The following is a 26736-nucleotide window of genomic DNA, read 5'->3' on the forward strand; positions in this document are numbered from 1 at the left end:
AAGACACACTGCAAAGCAGCATGTTCAATGAAGCACTACTTTAATGACCTGCCAGTAACATGTACTGCTTGGGAGACAACAATCCTCTGTATTTTTCCTTTTCTACATTGAGTAGGCGTTGGTTAAAAAGCTTCACTTCAGGCAATACCCTACATTTTATAAGGCAGGTAGGTGTCACATTTCCTCTGCACACAGGGACAGAGAGGCACTGCGAAGTGAAGCACTTTGCCCAAAGTCTCCCAAAAGAACCACCAGAGAAACCACAGCAGGTGCCAATTCTGATCTTCCTCATTTTTGCATCGGTATGGATCTACCTGTTTATACAATCATTTCTTACATAATTATTCTAGCCTGGTATCAGCAGCTCTGGAAAAGTCCCCCTGGAGGCAGGGGCCACAGGGACTCAATGTCCCCCAGCTGTGCTTGGAGCCGCTGAGTGCCCATGCTGTCTCCTCTTGCCCACTGGGATTCAGCTGCACCAGACCCATCTTCTCACAGCTACCAAAAAAATAAAAATAAGAAAAATAAAAATAAAACCACCACAGTCAGGAATTCAATGACAAATCAGTTCCCTAAGAGCAGACATGACTTCCAAAGTCCTTCAAGAAAAAATAAGTGAGTTTTACTACCAGTGAGATGCAAATCCATCTCAGACGATGCAGGGCAGAACATTTCTGTGTAAGAAAGTGGATTTCTACTTACTTTTATGTAAATTTTGTTTTTGTATTTGGTGCACATATTTAAGTCAGTATCAAAGGAACAAAATGGAAACCCAATCATTGTCTCTGGCTTGGCTGGCTTACAGATCAACTCCAGCCTTTAATTCTAGGAAGTGAGTGACCGCAAAGGATCCTGACAGCCAAAGGCCCCCCCCTCTTTCAATCTGATTTTCTGTTTGTCTTGGAAGTAGCCAGGTTAACACTGTCCCATTCAGCCTGCAAGAGAATGTGTGGCAGACAGAAAGAGGGAAAGACGGACAAAGACGTACAGAGAGACACTGCAAAAGACTGAGAGACAAAGACAGGCGGCGGGATAAAAGCATGGAATGAAGTCCGGACCCAGCCAAGCCAAACAAAGTTTTCCTTGAGTGATTACATCTGCTGGAGAGTCCCCAGCTTGCACTCTCCTTGCTGAGAAATTCTTTTAATTGTTTAAAATGTCTAGGACATTTTAAAAATCCCAAGAAAAGCTTCACTGCAATCATGAAAGCTCTGAACTGCATGAACTTTTGTTATGTTGAATTACTGATAGCTTGCTACATACTTCTTGCAATAGAAGCTGAAAATGTCTTTACAGAAGATTTTTCTGAGATAGAACCCTGAAGAGTGAAAACTGATGATAAATCTTCATTTCTTTTTCCCAAGAAAAAAAACAAACAACCCCAAAAAAATTCTTCTCCCTCCCAGTGTCTTGGTAGCTAAGTACAAAGAGCATACAGAAGAAAATGAAAAGAGAAACTTCCTTAAATTAGGCAAAATTAAAGTAAGGTTAAATAATAAGGTTAAATGAATGATCCATAGAGCCAAGAGCTCTGATTCTGAAAAAAATGGCATTGCTCCCTGAACTCAGAAGAGACAGCAGCTCTTCCCAGCTGCTGAAGCTGCTTGCTGGGTGGCTGCTGGTGGGAAGCGGGCAGTTGGGCGAGTAGATACCCAGCACCATGCCAAGACTGAACTGAATGTCATACTGCCACAGGTGCTTTGTTTTATACATGAAAATTAATACTTGCAAGCCCCCAAAACAGGTTGACATTAAACAACTTTAAAGTTTTATAAAAAAAAACAACTCTTTTCTTACCTCCAAAAACACAAACACTTGCCTGCATACCTCAAGCAACAAGACAGTTGTATTTACCAAATTTGAGGATCAAGAAAAGAAAGGAGAGAGCCACTGGAAGAATGCTGCAGAAGACAAGGCTGAATGTGAAAAGATCAAAGAAAATCACAAGGTCTGTCGAGCTGCTCTGCCATGTCACATGTGTGACACCAGGAAGGTGAAAGCATGACTCGGGGACATCTAACAGCCACTGAAGGTGTACTTTGGCATATGCACATACTGGAAGTATTTTGAATGTGTATCTATCTGTGCTTCACCACTTTGCTGGTGCCAAGACGTTTTACTTGTGCCAGCAGAAGTCATTCAAAAGCAAAAGTGACTTCTCATTATATCTCTATTCATGCTGCATGTGAGTGCAGGCACACAAACCAACCTGCTTTTTCTCTACTTTTAGCAGAGAGCCCCTCACCGTGCCACTTTGCCTGGCCCTGGCCCTCGGCAGACCTTTCAGGAGCCAGCCCCACCCATGCTGCTGGCAGAAAGCTAACTCGGCCAAAGCGCAGGGCACTTTGTGTGGGGCCAGTGAAGTGAAGCAACTCAGCAAAGGGTTCAAGGCACCAGTGTTGGAGCAAAGCGGATGACTCATGGACCCAGGGCTGGGGACAAGGAGCAAAACTTTAAGCTTGCAGTTGGACTTAAGCTGCTGCATCACTCAGCATTTCCATTTGCTCTGTTCTGCCAAAACATGCGCCTTTCTTTCCCTCTGATATACAGAGATGCCTTATTACTTATATAATAGGTAGACGCAATAGATAGTGATACATATTCTTCTATGAATTGCCAGGTAGATAGATAGTATGTTGAGGTTTACATTCTCCACCATGCAAAAGACATGTCTCAAAGTCCAGTTAACTCATACACATTGGCCACAGATCTCTCAATCTGCTGCAGCCCAACACAGCCAGGCTAAGATGCTACAACGCCCTCATCTACAGCAGGAGTTGCAAGCACTGTTGAAAGAAGCAAACACATGGACTCATCCAGGTTTATTTTGTAAACATTATATCTTAAAGCAACTTTAAAACAATTCTAAACAGTACCTCTGTCTTCAGAGGGAGAACTGCCTCCTGTGCCCCCAAATTCTGCGCGACTCTTCGGCAAGCACAGGTAGGATCATGCCATTTAGAAACTAGGTCAATATGCACCGAACAAAACTTCAGCAATGAGGCTGAAGGAAACTTCAACAGACAGAAATGCTAGAAGCTGTAACAGAACGGGCAACAGGCAGCCTACCATGACGCTGACCGAAAGAAGAGGGGATGAGGAGCCAGACCTGAACTAGGGAGCGAAGGGCCTGATGGCCCTCTACCCTTAACCCCTTCTAGAGTGCAAAGGGAATAAAAAGTCTGATGGACAAACAGGCTATCTGAGAGCATCAACTGCAGTAATCTCAGCCCTCAAAACTGTGGAGGGTTCCCTAAAAAACAGCAGCTTGTCAGGAAGGAGATTGGGGGGTTTGTTTTGTGCTTAGTTACCCACTAAGGCAAAAACAAGAGGCACCGTTCGTTTCCAGTAACTGTCGACCGAATTGGAAAAGGAGTATTTAACAATAAAGTGCAAGAGTCCACCATGAGTAATAGCAACTCATGTGCTTTTATGAAACAATAACATACCAACATAAAATAAATCAGTGCTTTTTAATTTAACAATGTAAATTACCCTCCCACCTGCTGTGAGTCTCGTAAGGAGAAAAAGCTGACTGCATTTTTACTAAGCTGCCTATTCCAGTCTCATTCTGTGCCGGCCTCATGTCCTGGGGTTAGACTGTAGACTCTGTCATCTCTTGCACTCGTATGACCTAAGAAAGGGAATGTGGCCTTTTTCCCACAAGCCCAGAGTGAGAACATCATAAAAGCTGAACTTTAGCCCCCTTTTTGGGCAGGCAGCACAATAGCAAGGAGGATGCTGTTACTCCCTGGAGGCTCTGCTGCTGAAAAACATCACCAAGCTCAAGTAAAAGGTCAGTAGTTAGGATTGCATCTCTTGTTTTCTTCAGTTTTCCACCTCCGTCAAAGGCAGTTAAACATTCTTTGCACACCCCCCTCCCTCCTTCTGAGAAATGCAGGAAGGAAGTGCTTGCAAAATAGTTTAATTTAAAAGAACGCACAATCACACACACAGCAAACACTGCTTTAGACTCGGAGGAGAACATTTCTATTGCCTCACAGTTCCCACTAAAACACAAATGAATCCCTGCCGCGGCAGAGCCGTTCCTCCTTCTCCACAAATGGAAGCTGGATTTCTACTCCCAGACCTTTTTGTTTAGGGGCAGACTCCTTGGGTGAGTAGATGTGCAGCTGAGTACCGCAGACAAGCCCCTCTGCTCCTGCAGGTTCCTTTCAAGGTGGAGAAAAGGACTTTTATCCAGTAATCAATGGCTATGGAGCTAGAAAAAGTAGCATGCAGAAAGCCCCATAAGCTCTCAAGGTGCTCCACAGGCACGATGCTGCAGTAATACGGTCCTGAGCTGTGGCACACATCATGCTTTCACCTCCTATAACTAATTGCCTCTGATTCACTAGCCCTGGCAAGTGCTTGTTTGATTTCACAGTACATTTTCCACCAGTCTGTAACATGGACCTGGGATTTTGTGAAGATTGCATGAGGCTGTTGGATTTAACTCGAACCCTTGCCTTCACTAAATACATGTGAAAGAACCAGATCCTTTTTGCAAAGGGGAACATAGACACCAGAAGGCAATTCACAGAAAACGTCTTTGTTATTGATCAGTTTATATCCAATCTGAACTAAACTTTATCATCACAGTGTTTTTGTACCTCTGGGCAAACAGCATTTACCATCACAAGCCCATTTCCTTGACTTCTCAGAGACTTGCGTGGTCCTGAGGATTTGCTTCCCTTGAGCCGTGACAGCCACCAGCATGTCAAAAGGGGCTCACCAGTCCTCACCCGCTCTCGCTTCTTTGAGAAGCATCAGTCCTCACAGCCACAGGTGCTGGAAATGAGCACCTCCGTCCCTCACAGCTCCTCCGAACACAGCAGCACTTTTGCTTGGTGGTTCGAGCAAATCTGGTCACGTTTCTGCCACCCCACGTTCCTTGCATTGCTCGGCTAGCATGTGGCAGATGGATTTCATGTTGCACTCCTGTACTTTAAAGGGACACTGCCAACAAATCAGCCATATCTCACTTTCCTTTAACCCACTGCTATACAGGGAATACTTAGATGAGTAAAACAAGAGATTGGTGACGTGGGAACTGAGTAGACTGCACCCACTGCCCATTAGTGATGTCTTCTTCCTCCAAAGAGGAAGTCCAGGAGAAGCAATCCCACAATAAATTACTTTCTGCAGGGAAATCAAGAAATTTTGCATGCTGTGAATGTGAATGCTTTTCCATGTATAGTCAAACGCCTTCACAAAGGGGAAGATTATGACTCTTATAAACAGTTTGTGGCATTCAACAGTCTCATTTCCCTGTCTGGGGACTTCAGGTCTAAGGCAGGACCTGAAACTAGGTTGTTAAGTTTTTTTTTTGTTTTTTTTTGTTTTTTTTTTTTCCTTTAAAAGTTGATACAACTTCAGTCTGACAGCATTTACTCCCAGCCCTAAGTGGGGGGAAATCTGACATTAACTCATTCTAAGCCTTTGCCCTGATGGGGACAGGTTTTGTTTGTTTGTTATTGTTTTTTACAAAAACACAGCTATCATTGCTATTTGCCATCCTCCCCAGCCCCAGTGCATTTTACCTCCTTTCCAATCAGTGTTACTCATGCCTACATTTTGGTAGACTTCAGAATAAATGTTAGCATTTCAGAAATGCCTTCAGATTTTAAACAAGGACTTCACAGTATCACATTCTGTAAAAACCTGAAATGAGAATAATTTATGTCCCATAGAATATTTAAAGGCATGTAAGAAGCTTACTCCCCACCCCACCTGTTACAAGCCCAGACAAAGGTCAACACGAGCGTGAGCCAGAGAAGAGGGAAAGCACCAGCCACAGGAGGGCCCACCTGGCCATGCAGCCCAGGCGCTCCTGCAGGTAGCCAGCATGCAGCTGAGGCGGTTTCTGAGTCTCAACACAGTTAAGAGTTAGTGACTGGTTTTCACGCGATAGAAAGTATGAACTGCACTGAAGGACGTTACAAATACAACTACCACGTAGGACAGGACGCACAGAGGAAATTTTAGGGCAAGTTTTAAATTTACTATTAAGCTGGACTCTTAAATGAATTTTACCCCAGCTCTCCAATGTCACAAACGGAGAAATCTTAGAGGTGTTCTAACTCCATGCTAATTTACAAGCCAATGTACTTGGCTGATGCAGAGCTGGGGGCTCAAACGTGGGGTGCAATTCAATATGTGCAACATCCATGTAGAACAAGGAGGGCAGGTGCAATTGCTTTGATGGCTGATAGCCTTCCCACCCCGCCTTCCATTCGCAACTGCAATCTGGTCCCCTTGCTGTTGGACTCAGCCTCCTGGGAGGTAGTTTTGAAGCATCTCACACCAAAGGATAATAGGATGGCTTCCACAAGGACTTTGGTAAGAATACTGAAGCCATAATGAAGAAAAGAAAACGAAATTGATGGCTTAAGGAACGGTTCAAAAAGGTTACAGAGCAGATAAGCCTGAAAATACTACCCAAATATTGTAATGCATCTTTTAAATTTTGTTTAATATGAGAAAAAGATCAAGATTCAGTTCAGAGCCCTTTCTTGGAGAGACGCATGGAGTCATATTCTGTAAAGGTGGTTCATTTAATGGTGAGGCCTCCACCTTATTTATTTCTCTTTCAAGGCATCAGACTTGTTTTTGCCCTGTCACTACCCTACCCAGAAGACCTGACAGAAACCTCTGCCTCCGTAGTGCCACTTCCTTACTTCCCTGTGGCCAGACACATCACCCTGGGGTGCTGTGAACCAGAGAGAATGCCTAGTCACTTCCTTGGCTTAAGGCTCCACAATCCTGGTGGCTTCTTTACCTAGCATCAGCTCCTTTACCTGTTACCATTTTATCTTTCTTTTTTTTTTCTTTTTTTTTCTTTTTTAAGCTTATTCTAAAGGAGAATTTTGATTATTGAGATACTTGAGGGAAGGGAAGGGGAGGGATGGGGAGGGGAGGGGAGAAAATCCTCAGCAACCTGCTGTCAAAATTTTACAGATCAGACTGGCTTGTGCATGAATTCCAGAGGCTTGCACTCATGCTGCCTCCAAAGTGTTTATGTGAGATGTGTGTTTTTCCCGTTGCACTCCTTTGATTGTTTGGCTAGGCTGGGTGATGGATGGTGGAGAAGGTAGTGTCTGGAAATGTGCTCCAAAGTCGACAGGAAGCTGAGGGGGCCCTTGCCAGTACTTCCTTCCTGTATACAAGGGGAGGACAGAATGGGAAAAACCTTGGCTGTCTCCTACCCTGAGAAAAGTGCTACCCTTCCAGCTGGATTACAGTAAAAATATTTTAATCTTTCACAAGATTATAATATCCTTCCTCTCTAACTATAGCTACAGTGCAGCAAGGCTTAGATAATGAAATGAATTGACAATGGAACACTTACTGGGTGGCTACAGAGTGCTGGTGCTAGAAGCTGCACAAACAGATCCAAATTTGAAGAGCCCTGTATTCAGCCAAGATATAAATCATCATTGGATCAGACCTGTGTAACCCAGAACCTTGACTCCAAGAGTGGCCAGTACTAAGCACTCCAGCAGAAGGTGTAAAATACACAGTAGTAGTATGCTGGAAATGTGTCCTTCTTGACAGCTTCATTCTAGTGCCCGTTTCTTAGATAGTGGATCAAAACTCAAAGCATAACTTCTACTACCCCAAGAAAAATAATGTTGCAATGAGCAACCTGTGAGTATTTTGACCATGTGATCCACACCTCTCTCATGAGCCCCCAGGATGATTTGTGTCATGGAAGGCCTCCTTGAATGCCTTTTTCCAAAGATCCTGCCTCCAAGTCCTTTTGTAGATGACTCATGAATTTGCATGGCATCCTGATATGCAATCTTCATCTGTTCACAGTAAAAAAAAAAAAAAAAAAAAAAAAGCATGCAGAGTAATACAGAATACAGATTCTCCCTCCTCAGCCCCATAGCCAGCTAGGCAGGACTGTAAGGAACAATAAATGATCTCTTTTTCTTCCAAGCTAACAGAAGAATTTTCTTAAAATTTCCATTCTTGAAATCCCAGATTCAAATCCACAGACAGCAGCAAGATTCTCAGTGTAGGCAGGTGTTCTGAATCCCAAACTCACCAACCTACACTGCATACACCTATGTGGGCTGTGACAGTAAAACAGAATGGCAGAAGAACGGTGGCTATGAGGACCGCTTTCTTTGCCACTCCAGTAAGAGGATATCCTAATAATCCTGTCAGGCAGATATAGTCTGGACGGGTTTGCTTGAACAAGTCTAAAAAAGGGAGGACATGTTACAAATTTAAATAAATAAATAAATAAATAAATAAATAAACTGACAGCTCCTATATCAGCCCCTATTTCTGAAAAGGGCATCAGACAAAAAGACCTCACCCGTTAACAAAGAATGGGGAACAATGAAAACTGTCAAAAAATAGCCCTCGCGTCAGAACTAAGAATGCTCCTTTACACATCCAAAAAAGCACACAGCTGAGCAAGAGCCTGGGAGGCTGTCAGGCACTGCTTCTGGCTTGTGTGTCTCCCAGGCCCTTTTCCTTTGCAGAAAAATCCAGAAGTAGTAGATGATACTGACTTCCAGTAACCAAAGAAGGGGAGGGAAGAAGAGAGGAAATTCTTGGCAGAACTGAGCCAGAGTAAGTAACAAATCCCTGTCCATTCAATCACTGTGGCAATGACCCTGACACTGAAACTTTGTGGGACATAACATGACAACAGAATGTGTGTGCATCTTCCCCAAGTCTTACTTTTTATAGCAATTACAGAAGCAATTCATGAGAAAACTGAAGTATGGATGAAATCTGAATGAGTTGTGTAATATGGGACGCTTCTGAATTTGTGGAAAGTTAGAGAAACAATTGTTATAAAAATTTTCAACCTGAAATATAAGAATGCTGACATCTAGCTGTGTACCCAGGAAACATCAAAGATTTGGTGACCTTCATGATATGCAATGTGGAATTGAATTCAGAGCTTCTGCTCTGCTTGTGACTCAGCAATCGCCTCCAATAGCACTAAGGAAAATAAATGGAAAGCAAATGATGCTGAATGGCCCAGAGACAGGCAAATGTCTCGACAAGCAGAAAACTCACCAGCAGGCTCATAATCTGAGTCGCTCTCCTGATTCATCCTTCCAAAGGTGGTACCAAATTAGGATGCTGAGCTTAATAGTCTACAGCTCAGAGTTGGTAGTCCAAGCTCTTGCTTCTGAAAAGAAAGATGCAGTGTTATGATCAAACTATAGGAACCTCACCCCGTATGACAAAGGAAATATCATATGTATGGTCTGTAGCTTTTGCATGTAAGCATACAAGATAGCATAGGAACTGTATAAGCATATGATTTCTCATGGAAACCATAGTACATTGCCTAGAGATCAGAAAACTTATCAGGGAATTGGTAAATTAAAGTCAACTAAGAAACATTGAACAGTGGTATCTGAAACCTCATGAAAGTCATTACATGAGTTAAAACTAAATCTGGATTCCTGGAGTAGCGCTAGGTTACCTTTCAGATTTCAGTTGCATATACAGGAGTCTTTATCACTGTTTACTTGATTAACTAAACCAAAAGCCAGACCTATATAACCTCCAAACTAGACAGTCAATGTGAAAGCATGTTCTTGCCACAGCTAAACAGCTCCTCCTCTTTGTTTGCTTGCCCTTCCACTCATCACATCTTGACTGTGGTAGAGTTGGGAACAGAACCCATGTCTCCCAAATCCCAATCCAGTGCCTTAACCACAACATCCTTCCTGCTGAATCACATTGCAGAATTGTTTATCAGGAAGGAAATTCCCCCTTGAGAGTACTCACTCTGAGTGCGCTGGTGGAACACAAATGCTTAGAAAAATACAAATGTACTAGGAATAACAACAAGTGATTTAAGTCACTATACAAGAGACTAAAGGTACATCAGCATATTGTTTTTTGTTGTTAGCAGCAGTATAAGGAAGGCACCATCAAGCAGGACATTACACAGAGCAAGCAGCACATCCGGATGTCCTCAGAGTAATAGCCTCCTTGTCTTCTGAAGATGATACGTAACTTCAAAAACATCTAGCCCACACTGAGCATTAGGTATACGTCACTCTGAGAGGGGAGATTCAAAGGCACTGCGAAGGTCACCTTTTGTAGCATCACACACTAGGCTGCTAAGTGCAAGCAGCTGTAAAATGTGGCCTTGGGGGGTCAGAATTATCTCAACATCTTGCAACAGCAACAGGCCTTCTCTTTCTTTAAGGTCTTCAGCCAAAATAAAACTGGGGGGGGGGGGGGGGGGGGGGAGGAGGGGGGAAAGCAGGAGAAGATATCAGTAGAGCAAATACTTTTAACCTAAACACAGTTTTCCCCATTAGCCTCCTAGAAAACAAAAGGGTTGTAATCTGCCAGAGAACACAAACCCACTGAAATGGCAAGTTCATGGTCCGGGTCTGGGACTCTGAAGAATTTGGCTCTGTTCAGCAGCTGGGCAAAGGAGAAGAATTTCCCCACTTGCAAGCAATGGCTTTTCAGGTTGCGTCCCAAGGGAGCCCACCAGAGTAACTGACACAAACGCGCCTGGGCAGATTCCCAGAACTCTGACAAAATTTTTTATACCCCCTTTTCAATGTCATTGTATAGAAATTCCAGAAGGACTGACTTTTGAGGGGCAGGGAACCAAACCCAAGCCATCAGTCACAATGTCCTGGGCTCACATTTGTCAATCTAGCACAGCTGTTAAACAACACATCTGATATGCCCAGCTAACTCCAAAGAGCTGCCACCACCAGAGCAGACCCATGCAAGATGTGCTCAGCCTCTGGTGCACGGGGTGCAGGACAGCCCCAAGACACAGGCTGCACCCCAAAGGCTCTGATGGAGCTATGAGCCCCACTGAAGGAAGAGTCTTCTCCCTAGAGGAGCCTGGCCAGAGGGCATCCATCCTACCACGTACCCACATGTACGCCTCCAAGCTTCAGTTCCCCACAACTAGCTCCTGTATTTGCTCATTAAACTCCAAGACCACACCGATCCCCACATCACACCTCTCAAGCCAACTGCAGGGTGTATCAGTGAGGTTCTGGAGACACACAGCCCCCCTCCACGGGCACTTTGGATGGGATTCATCTATCATAGCCAGATACCTGCATCCCACCTGGCCGTCGGGGCTCCCTTCCGACCGGGGGAGATAGGGGCACCTCAGGATGTGCACCGCGATGGACACAGCTCTAAGCAGACATCCATGGAGCACCCGCTTCTCTCTGCTGACAGCCTAGAGACTTGGTGACCACCTCAGGTGAAGGTGTCTATGTTCAACTACTTCAATCTCCTGCTCTGTCATTGATTTTTCCCCAGAACTGAATATATTAGCTCTGCTGTCCCATTGCACATGGACAAACACATCCGAAACGGTCAGGGAAAGCAGCAGTATTAAACAAAGACGAATGACACTGCTTTGAAATCTGGTGTTTTGAATCCATTATCTACTCTTTCTGTCTGGGTTACTTCAATTACCTGTGGTTTTATCTTCATATATCTACATGGAAACAAGAGTCTGACAGAGCCAGACTCTTCTCAGTAGTGCTCAGTAACAGAACAAGAGGCAACAGGCATGAAATAACATAAAGCAAATTCTGTTTAAACCTCAGAAAACAAAACCAAACCAAAAACTTTCTTTCCTGTGAGGGTGACCATGGACTGGAACAGGCTGTCCGCAGACCCTGCAGAGGCTGCATCCCTGCTGGCCACAGCCCTAAGCGACCTGCTCCGAGCAGCGGGCTGGAGTGGACAATCTCATGAGGTCCCTTCCAACCTCACTGCTCTGCGATTCTGCTGAAGGCTGTACAATAAGGAAAGACTCCTTGCATTTGGGATGTGCACAGCTGAACACAGACAAATCTCATCGCCCAAAGGTAAGGCTGAGGTTTCCAATGAAACATCATCTATCCCAGACTGTTCTCCATTATTCACCCCAACAGAAAACACTGCTTGCTGCAGGATACCTGTCTCCATTTGTTTCTACATTGCTTCACAGTTTTTCAAGTCAATGGCACTACACAGACGCATCCTATAATTTATTAAAGTGAGAGTTTCTTGCCAGAAGACACTCTGAAGCACTACTTCTGTTCTCTTGAACAGTAAGAAAAAGTCACAATTGCTTTCCGAGGCCTCTTTCAACCTTGAATTATTTTAAAACACTCCAGCCTTTGTTTGTTTGTTTGTTTCTATTTCCCCATCATATGAGAATACGCTAGGAATTAGTATAAATGTAGTTCATTTGTTCTTCATTAAAAAGGCTATCCTCTCATTCCTTGTCTGCTATTTTTGCAGTCAGGATCAAGCTTGTGGGGTGGGGTTTTTTTGGGTGTTTAAAGAGGGTTGGAAGGGGGGTGGGTTTGGTCAGCCCAAGTTAGGCCTAAGTCAAGTGTGTCCTGAGGGAAAGCGTAACTTCACATCCTGTACCTTTCAGGATGTTGCCATCAGTTTACAATGGGGAATAACAAATAGCGTATTAGAAGGCCATCACTGTTACAGATGTCTTCTGCTTGGTTCAAAGTATTCCCATACGGCAACAAGTAGAGAACAGGTGAAGTAAAAAGCTTCAGCAAATTGCTGCCAAACTGCTTCACCTGAGATGTCTGATTTTTCTCCAGATCAGGTGTGGGTGCTGTTGAGCTCTTGATTTGGGGATGAGTGCCAGGCAGGAGAGTTTTGCTTCGTGTTTAAGCTAAATGAGCCAATGATTGTAGCAGTCGTCCTGAATAACACACATGCTCTGAAGCAAAAGGCCTCGTAAGTGTCTGAGAGTTGTGCCGCCCTCACTTTGCAACTGCCCCAAAGGTGATGCTGGGTTGGGGGGCATTGCAGCCTGACCAGCAGAGTTCATGGTCTTGCTTCCTCAGTAACAGCTGAGGCCACAGATAACACCAGCCGAGGAACTGGAGGCCACTGGCTTCCTTTTACGCGATTTCAGTTCAAGCAGGGCCGCCCCAGCACTGCGCCAAGGAGAGCCCTGAACCCTGAGCCCAGCAGGCAGCAGTGAGCAGCAGATCTCCCGCAGCGCGTGCATTGGTGCCCTGCGGGGGCTGCACCAGCAAGGCTTTCTTGAGCCCTGACACAGCTGGTGCCTCCCTCAGAGCCCAGCAGCTGGCTGGAGGGCCTGCAGAAAAATCTTCTCTCCTCACAAAACAGCGTCAGCAAGACGCAGCATCACCAAACAAGAAGTAGGTTTCTATTCTGCTTGGTTATGGAAAAAAGATTTGAAAATGTGAAGTGAGAGTAACTTAAAGCTTTAGAAACAAGAAGACAACTACAAGGAAGTGATGTTTATTTGTATTCTTCTCCATACTGTGATTTCTAAGCCTGCCTCACGTTTTTGCAACCTGGCTTTTATTGCTTTATTGTTACAGAACACACAGCCAGAGATACCCAGCATCACAGATCCCTTTCTAGAAAACAAATTAGCAGTATTGGTAAGGCTAGCCCCAGAAGCCCTACCAAAAGCCTCATCCAAGGTTCACGGGTGTCTTTTCATTGACTTTTTCAGACTTTGATTCCTCTACTAAATCCAGCTCAGCAGTCCTGGGGCCAGCAGTCCTGGGGCCAGCCACAGACCCACTATTTCATTCTGCCCAGAACTAAACTACAGACTGCTAATCTACAGCAGCCAAAGCCTCTCTGCTCCATTCCTGAATTCTGTCACCTCAGATCCGTTTGTCACATATTATCATTGCCTATGTGCTGAGACTGTTTACAAGCAATCTCAGTAGCCTACATTATTTCAAAGGGGAAAAAAAGTCACAAATACCAGGTCTCCTTGTAGCTCATGCTGAAATGCAAACAGCAGTTCCACCTATTTTACAGTCATTTGTTTATCACATAGATCTTCTCACTACCCAGAAATAGAAGCTTCATTTCTTTATGATAAGGATATGGGAAAAAAAAGGCACTGAACCAGCAAAGAAAAAAAAAAAAAAGGAATTAAAAAAAAAAAAAAAAAAAGTAGCAGAAGGCCAGTGCCTACAAGCAACACTGGAGCAGTGCACAAAGCCACGGGCAACTTCAGCCCTCCACCACCACAGTGGGCTGAGGAGCTCCCTCCCGAGCCATCCAGAGGTGGCTTGCGCAGCACCATGAGGGCAGTCGTGACCGTGGGAACCCCCTGGGACGAGACTGTGCAGCTAACGGCCACCCCCTACACTTACCAAGTTTATCCAGGTTACCTAATTCATCCCAACAAGGAGATTGCTCTTCCTCTGCTTCAGTTCAAAAATCATTGATCAAAAACTCCATTAGGAGTTTTTAAAAAATGATCACTGATTTTTGAACATTTAAGGAAGTCATTTAATGACATTACCATAGGATTCACTGGAACAGCTGAAGGCTCGAAACAAAACAAATACAACAGAAGTCGGTAGAGTAATGCTATTCTAGAGTACTTCCTTTTGCCTCATTACTTCTGACATTAAAATTAGAAAGCAGCTGACAAAATACCAACAGATGCCTATCAAAGTCTGTTATATTATCAAAGCTGTCACCCTCAACATGGTGAAACCCACCAGTTTGGCACAAATGTATTTTTAGTGGAAGTTCCTGTTCAAGTAATATCAATAATAAGCAAATTGTTGTGACACCACAGGCATAAATAAAAACTGAACTCATGGAGAAAGCCCTGCACACCAGAGAGCATGTCTTCCTGCACACATGTCCAGCACATCATTGGTATCAACAGCATACCAAGAAGACAACTGGCGCATGCTGGTACTCGCCACGCGAAGCACCACCAGAAACCAAGAAGTTCCCCCCAGCCTTTTCAGCCTATAGCTGACAGTGCATGTCGCAGGCCAGCAGCTTACTTCAGGATGCTTTACTCCTGACAGTAGAGGTGAGCCTCCGTTAGAAAAGCAGCAGCTTCAAACAGCTGCGTCACCCCGTCCCTTACAGCTAGGGCAGAGTTTACCAGCAGCATCTGGCTGAAGGTAATGAAGAGATAAAGCACTTCAATCGATTTGCAGTGGTGCTGCAAGGAGGGTTTATAGCACAGGGTGGGCAGAAGCAATCTAACAAAACCTCCTGCAATGAGGTGAATCCTCATTTCCAAAGGAAGGCAATCAAAGAAAAATTCACAGCTTGGACTTGAGCTCCTGAAAACAGAAAGACCTTTAAATATGATGCTTCAGTGCTTTCAGCCTTAAAGCTCTCCCGTTTGAGGTACACAGTGACTCCTAAAGCACACGTGAGTTAGAGGAAAGAGCCCAGGCACTCGCATGCCCAGGCAGGGCTCCTGCTGCTGCCTGTCCCACGCAGATCTGCACCCAGACATTTGCCTATCAGGGCATTTGGCAAGAATAATCTTTGCCTTTTTTTCTTGTAAATCCAAAGAGTCACAACTATGGAGGACAAAGTAAATACATGACTCTTTTAAGTATTCGGAACGGCTGCCCAGGGAATGGTGGAGTCACCATCCCTGGAGGTCTTTAAAAGACGTTTAGATGTAGAGCTTACGGATATGGTTTAGTGGGGACTGTTAGTGTTAGGTCAGAGGTTGGACCTGATGATCTTGAGGTCTCTTCCAACCTAGAAAATTCTGTGATTCTGTGATTCTGCCACCTCCAGAATTACTTGGGAGACAGTTTGCTATCTCGCTTCTTGGAAGGTAAGTGCCACATAGACTCATTGCATCTAGAGAAAAAAGCCTGCCCACGGCCTCCCATCACCTTACTGCTGGCTCTGAGCTTCTGAAGGACTCCCAGACCCGTGTGCCTCATCACCTGCAAACCTCCACTCCCACCAAGAGGCTCCTGCAGGCTAACAGCATATGTAAATACTGTCTACAAATTCAAGTGTAGGACTACAGCTGCTGTTCTCTGCCTTTTCTTATTTGCCTCCACTTTGGGAAAAGTACTTATGAAGTCCTGTTCCACCAGTGACATGATCAGGTCCCACTCTGCAGAGCAAGCTCTCCTTGATCATCGTGCTGTTCTTACACATCAATCACATCCAGTCTCTTGGAAAACTCACCCTGAAAACAGCCAGCACAGCCCAAGGCACTGCTGAAGCCCAGCGCAAGGCTGTGAGCATGTTCCCCAGTGTCCAAGGTGGCTCTCTAGCCACAGCCTGGTCCCAGGGGAGGATGCTGGCTCTGGACCACAAGGTTTTGTGGTTCACACCTGCTTTTCCCTTTGGAGGCTGAAAGAGCGTGACTTTGTTTTCTGGTCTCTGGCACCCTCTACTGACAAACCACCACCGAGCTGCTCATCCCTGCAGACCCATCCAGTGCCCAGTGCAAAGTTTCAAGCTGGAAAAGTCATATACTGCCAACATAATCACACCTCCTTTTCTACATGAACACGTTATGACTTCAAATTTCTTCTCTCCTATTTGTTTGTCCAGATGTTTCCATAAGATAATACTAATCACAGATGCACCTCCCTCCTCTTGGTTTGCTCTGGTAACTGAGCCCGCTACATAAAGGAAGCCACCCCACTCTTCATAGCTGTGTTACCTTAAAGCCCTTTATGTTTCCCATCCTCTCCACCTACCAATGACCTCCACCACTTTGCATGCAGCACTTATCCTCTCCCTTCTTTCCAAAAAGGCATGTCCCAGGGAGGTGACCTAAACTCCAACACCAATTTGGAGAACAAAAAGCACAATAAACCAAAGCACAACAGTCAGGCTCTGACATCAGCGAACTGTGCAGACCCCCAGTCCCATGCTCTTGGTGCACGATTCCCCCTGCGGGCCGCAGCCCACACCTCTCCCATGGCTCCCATAGCACTGTGACTCCCTGAGCTCCTTCGGCTGGGCAGGAGGAGCAGGGAGCAGAGGGGCAGAAGCGGCTGCAGAACCTGGAAGTGAGAGCTGCACCGGGCAGAGGGGCTCCGCGCCACAGCAACCTGGCTGAAAGGCAGGCAAGGGAGGATGTGGTCACACAGACCCTCTGTCATGTACCCAGCATGACCCCGTAGCATGTCCAGCACGTGGGTCCCAAGCAAAGCGGTGCAGGTACACTGAGATATTTGCACCCAGACTCTCTGCAGTCAGCAGATATTGAAAGTGAAGGGCTTTGCTTAACTAAATCACTGATGTGATGCATACTGACCTGCTGCGCTGCACTTTAAGCTTCAAGTTGAACAACAAACACTAAGAGCAGAGAATATTCTGCATAAATGTAGCAGAGAAATTGAAACCTAATCTTCTGAGAGGTGTTGACTTTGGAGGTTGATTTTCAGCCTCACTCTTACCTGCATTTTTCTGCTGCTTTCTTTTTTTGTATTCAGCTGAAGAAAAGGCCAGAAGAATAAGCCCTGCTTGCCAATTGGCTTACACTGGGTAGACCAAAGTACACTTTTGCAGGCTACATAGACACACTAAATTTCTAAATGCTATTTCAAGCTCTTGAAGGTTGTACCTAACCTACAAAGGTTCCCCAGTTCAGTACACAGAACCCCAATGTAGCACTTTACTTCCAAACTAGCGCCTTTAAAAGATGAGCAATCTTTGGAAATACACAGTGCAGAATTTCAACCAGAACAGAAGTTTTTAAAAAAGTTTAAAAATATAGGAAAACAGGTCAGGGTGGCACACAATTTACAAATTTAATTCTAAGTTACTGGCCATGACTGAGAACCACTACAATGCACAAGATTTGAAAAAGAAACTTTAAAAATCCATGGGACGCAATAATCAAGATTGTAACAGTAATATGTACGTCCTAACTAGGAGATACAGGGCAGTTATTGTAAATGCCGACAATTCAGTACTTGACAACTACTGCCCCAAATAATTTTTCTTTACTCTCTTATTTCCAGTCCTAGAATAACCTCGTATTAACTCCATAAGCAGAACAACTTTACAGACTCAATACGTGACTTCGCTACCTCCCAAAACAGAGCTGGAGTGGTTCCATTTTGAATTCAAGACCTCTGTGTGCTTCCCAGCATTCTGATTTCAAGTTCAGACACCACAATTAAGCAATGAAGCCAGCGTTGTTAACATCTGTCCAGTGCCCTGGGGGGACACCACGTGAATGTTTTCTCCTGGATTGCTGAGGAAGCTTCACTATCTTGCTTAAACCTATTCATTTTCTTCTTTTAATGCATTAACCATCCTTCAGAGTCCGACGCTTCTAAAGGGCTTTGACTGAGGGGCTCTGGCAAGTGTGGCTGTGACAGCTGAAGCCACTGCTCTCACCAGCTGCTCACCCCACCTCTCCCTGCCAGGAGAGGCTGCCTGTGTGCACAGCTGGCTGAAGTCTGCACGTCAGATGCCTCGGCTATCTCAGCTCTCGTTTTGGCATATTAATGTGAACAGCGGGTGAAAGTATTTGCGCAGAACTGCTGCGCTCTGAACTAGAGATACTGAGATATAAGGACACATTCCTTCTGCAGCACTAATAAACAGCCATGTCTTAAATTATTGCAGCTGTTTGGCAAGCAGACATGAGTCAGAGCAGTAATGCACACCGATCATCAATGCATGCAGGAACATGATCTGAACTCTCACCTCCTGCCGAATGCTTCACTTTGGGGGTTGATCCTCAGGCATCACCAAGATTCTTCAGCGATATCTGCACTAGAGTTTTGGAAGCACAAGCATGTTGGTAAAAATGCAGTAAAAATAATCACTTCCCAATTGACAGATGCTTGAGCAAAATCCCAAACAAGATGGATACAATTTTAGGAATCATGTCATTTAGGGAAGGAGGGAGAGAGGAAGGTTTGTCTTTGACAAAACAGAGTTGAAGCTTTCCTTCTCATGGAAGCTTTGCTTGAGTAGCTGTAGCTGTAGACACAGCACTAAAACATAACCCTTTACTGGATGAATGGGTAATCTCAGCAATCCAGTAAATCTTGATCTGCTTCCCTTGTTAATCTCCCTTTCCATTCACTCAGAGGACCTTAAACTATACCATACTGATTTCTTCATGATTACTTTCATTCCAGACCAGGCACTTATCACCAACTTGAGTCAAAGCAACTAGAATCAAAGCACAATAATAAAAGGATTTCTGTTCCAATTAACATTTCCTCTGTTATCCCTGTTGTTAGCAAATCCCTCGGATCCTGTCTGCAGCTCTGCATCTTCTGTCCCGGACCAGAGTTAAGGCAGCAGGTCTGCAGCTTACACAGGATCCGGGCAACACTCAAGTTGGTGCTAAGTGCCTCTTCTTTCTCCCAAAGGTACTGCTGGTATGTCCTGTAAATATTTCCAAATTCAGAAGGAATCCCACAAGCTATTGGCATTTTAATTTCTAGGTTATCTTATCAGATTTGACCTAGATTTTCTTCAGGTTTTTCTCACCTAAGAGCTGATACACCTTGTTAACAACATGAAGCCTGTCGGTTTAGTAAGTTTTACCTCTTATTTATGTTTGACTTTGATGTGGGCATCTCTATGCATGGGTCCTCCTATCTCCTTCAAAGAGGGAATATCCTCTTTGTTAAATGCCTGAAATGCAAATAACATTTTGACTTCATGAACTTCTTATCAAACTAATTGGCACTTCATGTAAAAGCTCACATGGTGCAACATGAGTTTCAGAGTGGTCTGACATGCCTTCTGCCAAAGGCAGCAAGGAGGGAGGAACATTAGATGACAGAGAATGAAGATGCAGGAGATGCAGCCACCAGAGATCAACTAACCAGCAACTATAGTGACCTAAAGCTGAAGGAGACACTGGCTTCTCGGTGGCTGAAGATCCTCACTGCTATTTAAAATATAAAAGAAGGGATGATTGATTACTGGCCTGAGATTTTGACCAGTAGATCTTTTTATAATACAAGATCAAATCTTACAATGCACTGGTGGCCTTGTCCGAGCACTGAGAAGACCACTGTCTTGAACAATTTCCACTACTACATCTAAGGGACTAAAAAACTTGTCCTAATCCTTCAGTGTGAGGGTTCTCAGTGATTCTTTCTGAGCAATTATTTTTTTTCACTGTCATCACCAAATGATGATAAGACCAAGTAAGGCTGCTTCCCAGGCTCAATCAAGTCTTTGTCAAGCATTCAGAGGATGAAGTGAACAACTCTACCACACTTGCCTTGTATGCCTCCTCTGCTTGCACCCACAGCCAGAGAAACAGTATCTTCTGGAGCGCAGGCTAATGTCAAATCCCAAAAAGTCAGAACAAATTCTGACCACACTATTCACCATAAACTGTGTGCCAAATTTTGGATCTCTTATCAAGCCATTTCAGTATTATCTACATCATGTGTGATAATAAGTTGCTTTCCAAACTCCTTTGGAGGAGAGTTCTTCCTCAACTTTTAACTCCTGAATAAGCTTGAGAAGGTCTTCCTCAGTCATCAGGCTTTCAATGCAGTGTTCATATATACCATGAGTTGGAGTAACAAGGTCGTATTTGGTGGCAGAAACAACTTTCACATAGGACAAAGGAAAATTTGGAAGTTGAGGTTCAGTTCTTCTTGCAACATACCTTGTAGGTTGGCACCGTGTAGTCAACAAGCCATTCCTCAAACACCTGGAAAAGGAGCCAGGCCTTCCATTCGTTTTTGAGTATGTCTGGAAAAAATGGGTCTCCAGCGCGACCCTCTCACTGCCCTTTGCTGCTTCTTCTGACTTTCCATCCTCTTTCTGCATCACCACCCAGCAAATGAGTCATACAGTTTCAGGGGGAACAGTGTACCCAAGTTCAATGGCTCAGATTTATGTTTGAGAAGCAGCGTGTACAGCTCTGTGCATGAGACTGGCTGCACAGACCAAGAGATCCCACTATGCTACAAAAGTCTCTACCATTATCTTCAGAAGAAGTTGAGAAAAATGCTGCATTAGCCAACTTTTGCATTGTTACGCATCCATAAACAGTATTATTACCCTGAAAGGCATGTGTTTTTCTCACTATGATTTATTAGCTGCAGTTATAGTTGCAATAATCATGGTCTAATTTTTCACAAAGTATTATGGTTTATGCATAGTTTTAACCACCTTTTGAAAGACCTTTAAGTAATGATGAATCGACCCATAAAATAATACAAATGTTAGAACCAACATATTATTCTCCTTTAGGCATGGGTAGGAATATCTGATTTACGTCTGCCGAATGATTTGGCTTCTGAACAACTGGCAACAAATTCAAAGTTAAATAGCAAAGCTGTGGGCAACCACTTACAAAGATCAGGATTCTTTCCTTTTTCATTTCAACATGAAATGCCATGTCTGCTCAGGGTTGATTTAATCACTTGTTCACAGAGCAGAAAGTTAACTACGTCAAGCTAGTGTGCATCTATACTACTTCGCCACAATGCCATAAAGTGCCTCTCCTATTAAGCTTTACGTACACACAAGTCCACGCTTGATCAAAGTAACCACTGGAGAAAGATCCCACCCTAAGGAGCTCTCCTGCAAAGCTCTCCATTCTGCGAGTTTGTTCATGCAGATGCCTACCAGAAACTGCAGGGTCTGAAAAGCAAATGAAAAGGGAAGCCTAATTTCTCCTTCAATATCACTCATCCAGCCAACTCCATTTCCATGCTGCTGGCAGGCACTGTGGAGGCGACATTGTGGGATGTCTGCTTAAGTGGTCAGTAAAAGGAACAGGATGCTACACACTTAGAATGCCCAGGACTGATGTGTGTGTCTCACCTGAAGAGAGACCAGCACCTCTAGTTCCTTCTTAAGCCCCAAAGAGGCTGCACACTGAACAAAAGTGGCACTGTGCATCGTCCTCAGGATGTACGATAACAGAAGTGTTGGGTGCTTTGGCCAACATTCACAACAGAACGGTGCTCTGCTGCATCTGCTTGCCTCTACATTGTTTGCATTGCACCTTTTTCTTACATGTTTTTAAAACTTTCTCAGAAGTGTTGAAGGATGGTCCCAGACATCATCTCTTACTCCACCTATCTGCCCTTCGTGGCCTTCCACACTGGAGAGCTGGACTGTGATGTTATTTAAATGCTTTTCCTGACTGCTTCAAAAGTGGAAGGGGAGCTATAGCTATGCATGCTGTCTTAAGAAAGGTGCTCCGCAGTGAGCATGCATCACCTCAGAGGAAAAGTCCTCCCGTTCCCCTCCCTAGCTCCCCTGCAGTTATTAACTGCTGGTTTTTGATCAGGTTTTATACAAACGAGGGCAAATCTGTATAACTCTGATGCTGTCACAGGTCACAAACCTAAAATGAGGCAACAATTCAGGTATTAAAACAGCTCACTCCAGCTTTGAGTGCTTCTGCTACAGAGCTAGAGGAAGCCAGATGTGCACACAGGTACCAACCGTCAATGTCCAGTCTCCTGAACATGCCCAGAGGAACGTCTCTCGCCAAGCTTCAAGCAATAGGTGCTGCGCAGAGCAAGGCGGAAAGCCTTAAGCACAGCTCTCGCTGCAGGGTGTTCCAGTGAGGTGAGACCACAGAAAACAGACAAGGGTCCTGCTTGACAAGAACGGCCCTAGTTGAAAAGATTTGTATCTGTCCCATGTGTTCCCGTCTTGTTTGAGGTACCTTTGCATTCAGCAATGGACTGACTGCATCCCCTGCACAAATGCAGACCAGCTTCTTAAAAGCTGTATGTGACTGTGGGCTGTTCTTGTCCTTCTTCAGGGAATTTAACACCCCAATGATGGAAATAAGGGGCAGGAAAGTTGCTACTTAAATTCTTTATCAGAGAAGAAAGTTCTTGCAGCCTGATGGTGTTTACAGACTGCAATATTTGGTTAAAAAAACACAAGAAACTCCCCAGCGGAAAAGAGCAGTGCTGCAAAAGGCAGAAGCAGAGGGACTGCCCAAAATGTAACATTTCAAAGCTCATCCACATGAATGTCACAGAAAAAAAAGACCTCCTTGAGAACTGGGATTTTCCTGCCCCAACAAAGATGGCATACCACAACTTGGGAAACAACTAACTTCATTCTCAAATAGTGCTGGATAGACACAGCACATTTTTTCAGGAACTGCAGCATTCCCTGGCAAGCCTGACCTCACAATTGCTCCTCATCGTGCCTCTCACCTGCTACAAAGCCTTCTGGGATGCAACAAGGAAATCAGGGGTAACATGCTGGAAACAGAAAATTGCTTGCTCCTAGAAATTATTAATCCCTTCAAATGCTGAAGGAATATCCTTTGTCAAAGCTGTGGTCTGTGAAGTTGGCACAGCTCATACTGAAGAGAAATACCATCGTCACTGGCACAAAAGCAGGAAGCAGCAACCTGTGCTGATGAGATGCTTGGTCTGGGTTTTCACAGGTCCTTCTACCACCTCCATCAGTCTAAAGAGCCTGGGAAAAACAGGAAGACACAAGCAGCCGGGTCAACAGTGGCCTGAGCCAGAAGCTCAGCGAGGAGGGAAGTTGCTCATGGATAGTAATTAACGGCTGCTTGCTATTTACTGGGAGGAAAAACTTTTAGAGCACTATGCATGTCCCTACATAGCTCTAACGGAAATTTAGCAAGTGAGGCACCAGCTCAGGGCTGCACAAACTTTTACGATCCCTGCAGACAGCAGGTGTCAGCGGCTAATGCTTTGCTGAGCCCTGCCACTGCCCAGTGCCGCTCAGCACCAAGCCCCGCACTGGTGCACGCAGGAGAGGCCCCAAGAGGTGCAGGGCAGTGTCTGCATCCAGATAACATTGTTTAAGCATAGGGCTGCATCTCTGTTTTCACATATTAATTAATAGCTCATATTCTTCAGAACTGGAGCCCAGACGTTTTGAGATGGGAGCACTGAGGAAACAAAAACAGGTATGAGGCATGCCTGCTGACCTACACTTAAATCGGCATTTGCAGCTTTATTGTCATTTTCGCCCATCTGCGATGTTCAATGCATTGTCTTCCCCAGCCTGAGGAAGGACGCTGATGCATGGCACAGCCTACCCACTTGTCACCCTCAAACAAAGAGGAAGCTTGCAAGCGTGAGATCAATAACTGGAAGACACAACGGCAGTTTGCCCCGACGCCGGGCAGTTAATCCTGATATACGATCCCCCTGTGAATTTAAAACACCAGATACATATTGTCTCTGGCCATGATTACACATCTAACAACTCACGCTCTGGTAGATTTGTTTTGTGGTCACAAAACACTACAAAAAATAAAAAGCATCCAAGAAAAAAATACAAGGAGGCTCAAAACTTAAAAATTACGTGATACACTAAGAAATAAATGGCTTCTAAGTTTTGGCTTAAGAGTGCAATACAACAACAGAACAATATCAGAAAGCTTTCATTTTAAAAAAATCATATTTGTACAACACTTTCTTATTTTGCAGAATCGGTCATGTGCAATTATTTGTTAGTACTAGTTTACAAAGGCAGATGCCAATTTAAAAACAAGAAAACCATTCTGAATGCAGCATGATGTTAAATATAACATGAATGCAAATTTCATGGCTCAACTAGAACACTTTACAAATACTGAATATGGATTTTATTTTTGTACACTCCTTGATCCAGAGATGTGTAGACTGGAATCAGTGCTAACATCAACATTTTGATATACTAAATGAATTCACTCTGTTATTTCTATATTTCAAAATGGATTTTATGTTTAAGTTCAGAAGCATGGCCAAGACAGTGCAATCCTCAACTTAAGACCACTGCAACACGTATTCTTAATTCCACTGGTTCACACCCACTTACCTATGAAAAAATTAACAATCCCGTTACACAGATTTTCACTGTGGTCCAGTCTAAAGTTTCTGGGAGGGAATCTAAATTGGTGAAGATTGTCACAAATTAAAAATGAAAAAAGTAGCAAAGGAAAAGCTATGAAGATAAGAGGACTGAGGACACTAGAACATATATATTAAAAATACACCTTTCCAAGTATAATTTACATCTTCTCACTCAGAATGATCAAAGCTAGTTCACAGGCAACTAAATAATTTAAATTTGTTTCTCAGATAACAGAAATTCACTTTAATATGCTCACAGCAACCAGTTCTGAGAATTGGAACAGAGCTCTGGAGGTCTCCAGAGCTCCTGAGGAGCGAGAAGAGTACTGCACTAGCACGGAGGACGTGCCTGCTGTACTAAAAGGCAGATGCCTTCAGAGCACTGTATGTTTAGTCATCTCTTTATCAAACCCTTAACTAATTAAACAATCCTCTTGTCAAAGAGGACAGTCATTGTTTGTGTGACCAATGCCCTGTAAACATAATGGGATAATCTGCCTTTCTCCTTTTTTTCTCCCTCAATTCTTCCAAACAGCTGGGGGATGCGCTGCCTGCTCTCTAGGAAGCCTCTGCTCATCTGTCATTCTCCTCTGCTCATAGCGCACTGCTGCCGCATGCAGCATCAGAAGCCAAGCTTCAGACAATAACGCCTCAGATGCAGCAACAATCAATCTGACACCGTGCCATTAACCAGTCCCCAGACCTCTGAAGGGCCAAATGAACAATTAGCAGGGAAAAAGAAGCCATTCCTTGATAGAATCGACAATTAAAACTATATTGATCTACAAACTGCAAAAGATGCTAAAATGAAAGCATTTCCAGTGCCCTCTTTTGACTTCAGCACGAAGGAAGGAAGAGCTTGCAAATGACGAAGCTTTTAACAGGTGGCATTCGGCTTGTTCTTACATCTGCACAGCAACAACAGCAAAAGCCACCAGCCACCCATTACAGGCTCAAGTCCCTCTTCTGAAGATGATCTCCAAGGCCAGGTATACACGGCACTGGCTGACTGCAGGGCAGCGTCCCCCCTCCAGCACACTTCTGAACAAGCACCTGGCATCTTTGGCATGCCTACAGAATTGAGCACGACTGCTACCTGTCACAGACGGCCTTCCTGAAAGCTTCTGGTTTCCTACTTGGAGCAGCCTAGACACTGTCAGTAGGAAGTTTAGACTAGCCAGACATGACATCCTGAAGTAAAATGCAGTAGCCTGAAACCAAAACGAATCGCTTTGAACACAGGCAGATTTTGCTGAATGATTTTGTCCTTCGCAGGGGGAAGCCAAGACCATGTGGGGAGGAGGGCTGTCATGCATGGTCCTGGGGACGCAGCCAGGATAGGGCGCCATGTGGGCTCGCAGCCTGCGGTCGGTGCTCGACACAGAGCCTGGCAGCAGGAGTTGGGTCCCGTACCTGCTGTCAGGCTGAGGAAACGCGATGCTTCCAGGAGGCAGCGGTATGGGAAGGACGAATTACATCCAAAAATGAAAACCTTTCAACATCCATCAAAAGAAAATTCATGGTCCTCTGCAGGGCCATCGTTGTTTTGAACATCACAAATACCCTATTACCAAAATCTTTGCCGAACCACAGGCAGGTGGAGGACGAAGAGGAGACACAAGAAGGATGATGTTCTTTCTTGGCCCACCAGCCCAGCTCCAGGACCACCAGCTTTGAAGAGAAATCCTCTCCACTAAGCATCCAGTATCCTACCACAGGCAGCGCCCTGCTCCCAGCCAAGACAGGAGGCAGAAGCTGTCTCACCCAGCCGCAGGGATGCTCAGGCAGGGCAGGGCGCACACCGCACCACGCAGCTCACGGTGGGGTTCGGGTGCCTGCCCACCTGCACCTGGCCTGACCCACAGCTCTCAGCGCCCCCCGGGGAGCCAGCCTCCTCTAGGGAGGCAGAGCAGAGCCCCGTCCTTCGCTCAGCACGGAGCGAAACCCAGGAGAGCAGCACAATGGAAAGCATGTTTCTCTTTGCGCTCATCTAGACCAAAAAAAAAAAAAAAAAAGGCAAAACTGCTCAATTTTTATTTTTAATCTACCACCAAGAGAGACATTATAGAACCATGCTCAAATCCGTATGAGTTCCTCATCCCAATCCAAGTTAAACTCAGCAAGTGTAAAGAAGACATCCCAAATGAAATACATAAAAGAAACACCA

General features: G+C 44.6%; 1 protein-coding gene across 14 annotated transcripts in view; it reads right to left on the bottom strand.

Moving 5' to 3' along the window:
- The window catches only part of EXD3 (exonuclease 3'-5' domain containing 3), a 297653-nt gene that overhangs the window by 220438 nt on the left and 50479 nt on the right, over positions 1 to 26736 (bottom strand). For 12 of the 14 annotated variants that reach the window (XR_004755034.1, XM_035341982.1, XM_035341980.1 and 9 more), the window contains exon 3: positions 9046 to 9160. Coding sequence is in view for 13 of the 14 variants with exons in the window: in XM_035341978.1 (XP_035197869.1) it covers positions 9046 to 9082 (37 nt within the window). In the remaining variant the exon portion in view is untranslated. Of the gene's footprint in view, positions 1 to 9045; positions 9161 to 19296; positions 19387 to 26736 lie in introns of those variants that run through there. The other 2 variants (XM_035341976.1, XM_035341981.1) reach the window with 1 other exon arrangement.

This window comes from Oxyura jamaicensis, chromosome 17 (genome assembly GCF_011077185.1).
Source record: "Oxyura jamaicensis isolate SHBP4307 breed ruddy duck chromosome 17, BPBGC_Ojam_1.0, whole genome shotgun sequence".
In the NCBI taxonomy this organism is placed as follows: domain Eukaryota; kingdom Metazoa; phylum Chordata; class Aves; order Anseriformes; family Anatidae; genus Oxyura; species Oxyura jamaicensis.